An 8,727-nucleotide genomic window follows, 5' to 3' on the forward strand; every position below is an offset into this window, starting at 1 on the left:
TTTTTTTTTTAGGGTTTTGATTATCTTTTTTATTTCTCTCACTTCCCACAACCAGTAAAAAAAAGAAAAAAAGATACAGTCAACGCAGGTACAAGGATCCAATTTTTAAAAATCAGAGTACAAAGAGGACCACAGCCCTGCCCAGGTTTAACTTACATATTTACATATTTGGAGAGGTGTGTGGTGTGGGTGTGGCTGCGGAAGCACGTTTAAAAGGCAGTATTACAAAATATACAAAGGTGGTCTTTCTTAGTAGAACCTGGCCTGGTTTCCAAATGAGAGCGCTACATAACACAAATCACAGTACTACTTACTATATAACTTACGAAAAATGCTGTACAGTTGCAGGAGTATAAATATAGAGTATAAATGGCTCTGTTTGGGAATCTGTATCTACACAGGGAAGGTCAGGGGAAGGCTCAGTTTGGTATCCCAACCTGCTAAAGTGATTGAGAAGCTAGAATGGGGAAGGACAGGGTCTGGGAGCATGGCTGCATTGATCCCCTTTCCCAGGCTCCCAGTTCTCTCCAGGGAGAACTAGGTTTGTGGAGGGTAAGAAGCAATGGCAAGAGGAGGTGTAAATAATAACGGGGGCTCTTGAAGGCACAGAGAAGACATCTGGGCCAAGAAGGAGTGCACTTCTTGGATCCACAGACATGCACGTACCCTAATGCCACTTGATGATCATGGTTCTGTTGGCAGTCCAGCCATGCCCTGGTTTCTACCCTCAGTGAAAAATTTGGAGCTTTGCAGACATGGAGAGAGGGCAGATGAACCAAAGTTCATTTATGGATGGGACTATGGGAGAATGTCTGGAAAGAGGTTCTCCCTTTGAGGGACAGACGGGTGGGTGGAAGTATGGACGGAAGCTGACCACTGAAAGCTGACCCAGATAGTCATTTTGTACAAGGAGCCAAGGGGCAGAGAGAGGTATAGAGCTGTCCTATGCTCAGGTGCTTTATGATTCAGGGGGCAGAGTGGAGGGGACTCAGAACCGGCATATCTTACTCCAGAAGATTCAGCAGGGGTGATTTTTATCAGCACTAGGCTTTAGCAAGAATGTATGCCGATTTGGTTTTTAAATTAACTGGGTTAAGAAGCATCCAAGGTTCTTGTGGCAGAGATGAACCATCTCCACCAAATGTTCCCCAATTCCCAGCTCTCATCCTCCACCTGCCAGCTCAGAGACAGGACTGCTTTCTTACGAAAACCCTGCCAGGGGATGTGAGGAGCACTGAGAAGGGGAAAAGGCCACACTGACAGTCTTCTCCAAATCCCCAGACAATTACACCTTTTCCCCTGAATTGGGCTGCCCTTGGACTGTATGGGAGCAGCTGCTCTTGGTTGAAGCCAGTCTTTGGTAAAAGAGAGAAGCCTGAGCTGGATCATAATAAAGAAAAGTGTACGTGAACATGCACGTCTGAGAACCTTCCTTAAATTCCTCCCTTGGGGCTTTTCCTTTGGAAGAGGATGGTCGGGGGGAAAAAAAGTCCTATTGACCAACCCAGCTGTGTGCTGGGGCAATTGTGATCATCTCTCTGACCAGGTTTCACTAATTCTCTTTCGGTGTTGTTCTGTGCCTTCCCGAGCCTCGAAGGCTCAGGGAGCGTGAGGCTGGGATGGAACTACTGTGTGGGCTTGATACACTGGGCCAAGGGAATGAGAGCTGGGATGGATGTCATTTCTCAATGGGGAAGGGATTCCCCTGAAGTGGAGGAAGAACCAGGAGGGAGTGAGAGCGTGTGGACTATGGGGCCCTCCTCCCGCCTCCGGGCAGCCCCTACCTACAAGGCTGTGATGCTGGAAATATTTTTGGTGCCTGAGGCATCCACCTTAGACTTGGTGACCCCATCCTGGGCCTCTTTGTCCATGGCCAAGTTATTGAATGCCTCAGGGGACTTGACCGGCTCATCCTTCACCTCTTCCAGGTCTTCGCAGCACTTGCTGCAACGGCAGCACCTGCAGCAGCCACACAGCCCACAGCAGACGCGGCAGCAGACCCGGCAGCAGCAGCAGCAGCGCATCTGGAAGCAGCTGGTGAGGGAGGTGATGAGCTTGTCCCAGGGCTCCAGGGAGCGCATCCACAAGGGCAGGAAGTCCCAGTTTCTGAGCTTCTGGGGCAAGGCGCCCGGGCAGTAGGACTGCAGGATCTTGAGGACCACCACCAGTAAGATCACAAGGACGATGGGCGATGCCACGCCCACCAGCACTGGCCAGCCAATCAGGGAGAGGCCAAACACCGCCAGTGGAATCAGGAAGAAGAAGATGATCAAGTAGACGATGGCGAACCAGCGGTACTTAGCTGAGATGCTGCCCAGCCGTTTGGCCAGGAAGATGGGCAGGCGAGTGAACGGGATTGGGTACCACAGGATGATGCCTGAGATGTTGAAGAAAAAGTGGCACAGGGCAATCTGGAGTGAGCTCTTCAAAGTACTGCCTGGGCTGGCTAAGGCGGCCAAGATGGCGGTGGTGGTGGTGCCGATGTTGGCACCTAGCGTTAGTGGATATGCTCTTTGAATGGATATCACACCGATACCGATCAGTGGGGTAATAGCAGACGTGAACACAGAGCTGCTCTGAACGATGAAGGTCATGCCTGCCCCCACAAGGATGGCCAGGTAGCCAGTCACCCAGCCAAAGGGGTAAGGGAAATCAGTGTTGATTGTCTTCTTGATGACAGCAGCCACCTGCCCCCTGAGCACAGAGCCCAGGAGCTTGACGATTAGGATCAGGCAGGTACAGAGGATCAACAGGGAGGTTACCAGCAGGATGGCGCCGACAATAGCATCTGAGAGGTTGAAATTCACGAAGATGTGCTGGCACTTGGCAATGTTCTCCTTGTAGGTCACGTTCTTGATGGTCCAGGTGTACAAACCATCCGTCCAACAGAGAGAAGGGGAGGTGCAGTTCTCAGGCGAGGGGACGGTGACATTTCTCTCAGTCATGTTGGTAAAAGTTTTGCACCAAATCTTGATCATACTTTTGTTTTGGGCCGACTCATCATTCATTGCAATTTGGTTGAGAACATCTTTATCCAGCTGGATAATGAGCTTTGTGAAGGGATCTGTGATAACTTTCAGAAGTTCTGGGGCTTCCTCTCCATTCTTGAAGTGGAAGCTCTCCACTATGAGGTTGGTCAGGCGCTCCAGGTAACCGGTGGCGGCCTCCAGAGGCAAGAGCACCAGCACGGAGAGCCAGTTGAAGAAGTCATGGACAGTGGCCCCCGCAAAGGCCCTTCTGAACTCTTTCCGGTCTCCTGCCTGCATGAGCGCCACGAGGGTGTTGGTAATTGAAGTTCCAATGTTGGCCCCCATGATAATGGGGATGGCAGCATGCACGGGCAGCAATGAGGAGGCCACCATGCTGACGACGATGGACGTGGAGGTGCTGGAACTCTGCACCAGGACCGTCACCAGCACCCCAATCACCATCCCCGCCAAAGGGTTGGACATGATGGAGTTGTTGTTGAAGAACTTCCCGGCTACCTTTCCTCCAACTAGCTGGAAGGCGCTGCTCAGGACATCCAAGGAGCACACGAAGAAGTAGAGAAACACCAGAAGTAAAATAAATTTCCCAATCCCTTGGAAGATGCAGAGAATCTTCCCTTTGGTGTCTCTCTCCGACCACTTGATCCCCGTGTCCTGAAGCTCGGGCAGGTCCCAGGGGTCTTCTACCTCGGTGGGCTCCTCGATCAGTGCCGCAGTGGAATGAGACGGCACAAGTTCTATCTTGGTGATAGGGGCGCCGGTGTCATCTTTTCCAGTCTCCTTGCCTTTCTCAGGCTTGGCAGACTGCTCACCATCGGCCTTTACAGTGTATTTCTCCGAAGTAGGCTGGGCATTTTCCAACTCAGGCCAAGGAGCCATGGTTGGCGCTCTCTGAGCAGGTAATGGACCGGAGCAGGCACCACATTTCTATTTTAAATATGTTATACAGTTCCTTTAAACTTGCCTTTTTTGTTTAAAAAGGATTTGGTGTATTGTTCAACTTTACATTATGATCCTCCAATACAGTTTTTATATTTGATACCATCACTACTAAGAGGATATCCTGATACTGACTTGTTCTAACAATGCAACTTTTCTGAAGGCATTCTTGTAGAGATTTCAAAAGAGCTCAAATAATAGTATTTTCTACACTAAATTTAATCAGTGAGTCAGTGCACATTTATTGAGTTATTATTATGTTCAAAATAACAATATATTCCAAACAGGAAGAACCCCCAAATCATGGTACTTTACATACAAAATACTTATATACTTAGCATGTAGTAGGTACTCAATAAGTATTAGTAGGTGAATCGATGAACAAGAGCAATTTTGTTTATTTGTGATACCTAAACATATTTGTGATAGCCCAACACTGACAAATAACCCTAGAATTTAATAGGTCCTTAATTCTACCATTAGAGAAAGAACGGAAGCTAATGTAAAAAATGTGATATAATTAATGACTACTTCTAAGATGAATCCCACAATTCTGGCAAACTAACCATTGTTTTAGTATTAAATATTTGTAGCTGCCAATTTTCTTTAGCAGTTTTTTTTGTCTACTTTGCCTGTTTATTTATGAAAGAGTATTTACTGTTAACTTTCATGAATATTTGAAGTGTTTCTACATAAAAATCAAGGATCAGTGTTTCTCAAATCTGGCTGCACATCAAACAGTTAATGTTTTTGTGCTTGTTTGTTTTCAGCCCTAGAAAGGTGGAATCCAGGATTCCTAGACTAATTAGTACCACCTGCTTGAGCTCATGAATCAAATTTAAGAAGCATTAGGTAATTATTTTAAGTTTTATTTTTAACTACACAAATTATACATAATCAGAATTTTTTTCATAAAAAAGTGGAAAGATTTTGAAGAATGCCAAATTCTCATCATCAGTCCTAATCTTGGTTCTTTCCTTCCTTGACATGGGTGTGCTTCTTTCGCACATTAGAAATTTGAGAACCACTGCCAGAATGAACAGGTCAGAAGGAGTAAACTGAAAAGTTGTGCTAGAACTTAAATACAAGGCCACATTTTTAATGTTTTCTCTATTGTGGAGTCACAAAAAGTCCGATGTGATTGAGCGCATTTGCACACACACACACACACACACACACACACATATACACACGCTGTTGTGTGAATTACAGAGTGCGAGTCCCAGTTAAGACAGAAGAACTCCCTTTTCAAGTATTTGAGGGCCTTGATTTAAGATGATATCTTACCAAAAGAATCTCTTCCCTTCTCACGAAAAAAAAAAAAGTTTAATTTCAGTTACCCTCAGTGAGAAATGTGAGCAATAGAAATAGTAAACATATTCAGTGTATGGGGAAAACAGTTGGTATTCAGTAAACATCAAGTAATTTATTGACTTGGCAAGGATCCCTTGAACTCTAGTATATAGTTAACTCTTACTTATCGAGGAACAGATTTTACTGTTTTGGAAGTTGTAAGGTCATTGAGCCTCCTCTCATCATTTTACTAAATTCTAGGGTATGTATCGTGTGCCTGAGATAGCAGAGGAATTAACCAAGCTGAATGGGGGTGGGGAGGCTGGTATAGGTTCACCGTCAAGTCCTTATTAAGTACATCCTCTTTGCCACATCCTCTTTGCCACGCACAGTGTTAGCTGGAAGAGAAACATCCTGCTTTTAGGGAGCTTATTGTCCTGTAGAGGAGGCAGAAAGTTAAAGAAAAGTAGAATACAATGGGTAAGTACAATGAAAGAGGGGTTACATGATTCTGGAGGGTACACAGAAAGGCTAGGAAGGGAAGTGGTACATGGATGTCATACCTGAGCTTAATCTTGAAGGATGAGTACAGTGCAGCCATATTAATAATAAACATATGGAGAAGGGAAAGGCTACCCACTCCAGTGTTCTGGTCTGGAGAATTCCTTGGACTGTATAGACCACGGAGTCACAAAGAGTCGGACACGACTGAGCGACTTTCACTTTCACTTCAACTTAGGAGGCAGAGTCCAAGACCTTTAAAAAGAAAAACAGAAGAAAAAGATTTGCTCCAACTTGAGCAGTTAATAGGCTGAGTTTGAGACTGAGTTTTCGGTGTTGGTTGTAGGACAGAATCCAGGTGAAGATGTCCATGGACTATTGGCACCCCATGCCTGTAACTTTGGAAGGGATTCTCAGATGGAAATTCAATGGAGTTGTCATCATAAGCTAGCAGTTGAAGCCTTTGATGTGCCTGGGTTGCCAGGGGGAGCAAGAAAAGGAGGCTGAAGAGACATCTCTGCAGGTGATGAACTTGTAAGGGACAGAGGGAATCTGAGAAGGAGCCACTGGAGGGGTAGAAAAAAGAAAAATGAGAATGGCTTGGAACAATGAAGGTCAAAGGAAGAGGGAAGACAATACTGTCACATGGCACAGAGCGGTCAGTTAAGATGTGCCTGGTGACTTTGGTGAAAGAGGAGACGGAGGCAGAAACCATGTCCATCAGGAACATTTACTGAGCACCTACTATGTGCCAGGTGTTGTAAAGTATCCTGCTGTTTAATTTTTACTGCAGCTTTCTGAGGTATTAAGGCATCATCCTCATATTACAGCTGAGTCAATGAGGCACTGGAAGGCCTTGACCAGAGACAAGATGACTTGCCTACAACAGATGGACAATAAGTCAGCTGTACCTGACTTTGGGTCCAGCCTCTCAGCCACTGCTGGTGTCCAGTGGTGGTGAAAAACTGGAGATAATGAATGTGGGCAACTCTTTAGAGACGTTTGTCAGTGAAGGAAAGAGGACAGATGTTACAAAGGAGAAGCTGGGTCTAAACAAAGTGGTTTTTATTTTTGTTTTTAGGATTAGGGAGGTTTGCCCATGATAATAAGCTGAGGACCAGAGCTAGTGAGAAAGAAAACAGAGTAGTTTCTAGAATGAAGTGTTGATGTATTTCTGGTCAGAACAGATCTGGGGAGAGGCTGTCAGTTTAAATAACTGAAGCTGTTTGGTGCTCTATCCATATGTTTTATGAAAGAAATCACCTTCAGTGGGTGTCCATCCAGTTTTTTCTCACTCTGGAATCCATTAAAATATAATTAATATCATTCATGATGAAGTCGACTGAGTTTCTTATTTCACTACAATTCACAACTTTACTCACCATATCAAAGTTGGCCCTACCTATCTATGCTCAAGGTCAATGCTAACAGTTAGAGATAGGCCCTATGTACACGATCCCTTCCTACGTTCACATGATAAAATCTAGCATCTTCTTTCCTTCCATCAGCTGCTGTGCTCTGGTGGAATGCTCAGAGTTCTTTTCTTCATAACAGAAAAAAAAAAAAAAGGTGCCCATTGGTGATCCTGCTGGTACTAGAACTGACTAGTTTCGTTTCTCCCAAATCTTGTTTTCAAAAAAAATTATGCCATGTGTGGGTAAACTTTATCTAAACTGAACTTCTAGTAATTACACTAGAAGTGCTAGTTGCTTGCTCATGTTTGACTCTTTGCGACCTCATGGACTGTAGCCCACCAGGCTCCTCTCTCCGTGGAATTCTCCAGGCACGAATACTGGAGTGGTTTGCCATTCTCTTCTCCAGAGAATCTTCCCGACCCAGGGATCGAACCACTGTCTCCTGCATTGCAGGTAGATTCTTTACTGTCCGAGCTACCAGGGAAGTCCAATTATACTAGAAAGGGCAGTAAAATTCAACATGTTTAGTTTATAAAGGACTCATAATGAATTCCCTACTGAGACTCTCCAGAGTTCTTTGTAGATTTCTCTCCAAAAGGTCATAGTTTTGCTGCTCTGCAAGTGAGCTAAGTCGTTTCAGTCATGTCCGACTCTTTGCAACCCCATGGACTTGTAGCCCAGCAGGCTCCTCTGTCCTTCTGAGTCATAGAGGATGAACTTAAGGTTACCAGGGAGGAAAAGTAGAGGGAGAGGTAGATTGGGAGTTTGGGATTGACATGTACACATTGCTGTATTTAAGAAAGATAACCATGGAGAAGGGGATGGCAACCCACTCCAGTATTCTTGCTTGGGAAATCCCATGGACAGAGGAGCCTGGTGCGCTATAGTCCGTGGGGTCACAAGAAGTTGGACTCGACTGAGCAACTAACGTTAACACTTTCACACTCGGCATGGATTTTCTAGCTCCAGCTTACTCTTTGGGGAACTGTGCTTTGTGTAAAAATGAAGACTATTGTTTAAGAAAAAAATTAAATAGATAACCAACAAGGAACCTACCGTACAACACAGGGAACTCTGCTCTATGCTCTAATAACCTAAATGAGAAAAGAACAAATGCATGTGTACATATCACTGAATCACTCTGCTGTACACTTGAAACTAACACAACATTGTTAATCAACGATACTCCAATATAAAACAAAAATTAAAGAAATCAGAGTCTAGGTCATTATTTTATACCTTTAGACATACTAGGACTTCCTGTGCTGAGTCTCCAGTGCCAGGGCTGTGGGGGGAAATGCAAAGTGCTGTGCCTGCCCTCCAAGAGCTTTCAACTTTCTTAGGAGAGATTTGCTGGTTGCAGAAGTGACAAGAATTCAGAGTCGTGAAAGGCCAGTGAAATGGTGAAATGATGTTGGGTCACCCTAATTTCTTCCATTTAAAAATAATTACACCGGTAGTGCAGGAATTTATTTTTGTTGAAGGGGATACAGAAATATCTAGAGTAAACTGTAAGAGTTCCCCGTTACTTCCTCCCCACTTCCACTTCCCTTCCCAGAATGAGGTGTCCTGTGCAATTTCTTAGATACAGA

General features: G+C 44.9%; 1 protein-coding gene across 2 annotated transcripts; it reads right to left on the reverse strand.

Moving 5' to 3' along the window:
* LOC145520397 (sodium-dependent phosphate transport protein 2B) lies at window positions 1-8,333 on the reverse strand. 2 transcript variants are annotated; one of them, XM_081526697.1, is made up of 2 exons: window positions 3,813-3,866; window positions 1-3,782 (listed from the first exon to the last, which is right to left on the reverse strand). In XM_081526697.1, exons 1-2 carry the CDS (start codon window positions 3,864-3,866, stop codon window positions 1,785-1,787), a joined length of 2,052 nt encoding a protein of 683 aa, XP_081382823.1. In that variant the 3' UTR covers window positions 1-1,784. The 2 variants fall into 2 exon arrangements, with proteins under 2 accessions (XP_081382823.1, XP_081382822.1); XM_081526696.1 differs by having other exon boundaries at window positions 1-8,333.
* Window positions 8,334-8,727: the final 394 nt, after the last annotated feature.

The sequence above is a fragment of the Giraffa tippelskirchi genome, chromosome 9 (assembly GCF_054371585.1).
Source record: "Giraffa tippelskirchi isolate mGirTip1 chromosome 9, T2T-mGirTip1v1.2.pri, whole genome shotgun sequence".
Classification (NCBI taxonomy): Eukaryota; Metazoa; Chordata; class Mammalia; order Artiodactyla; family Giraffidae; genus Giraffa; species Giraffa tippelskirchi.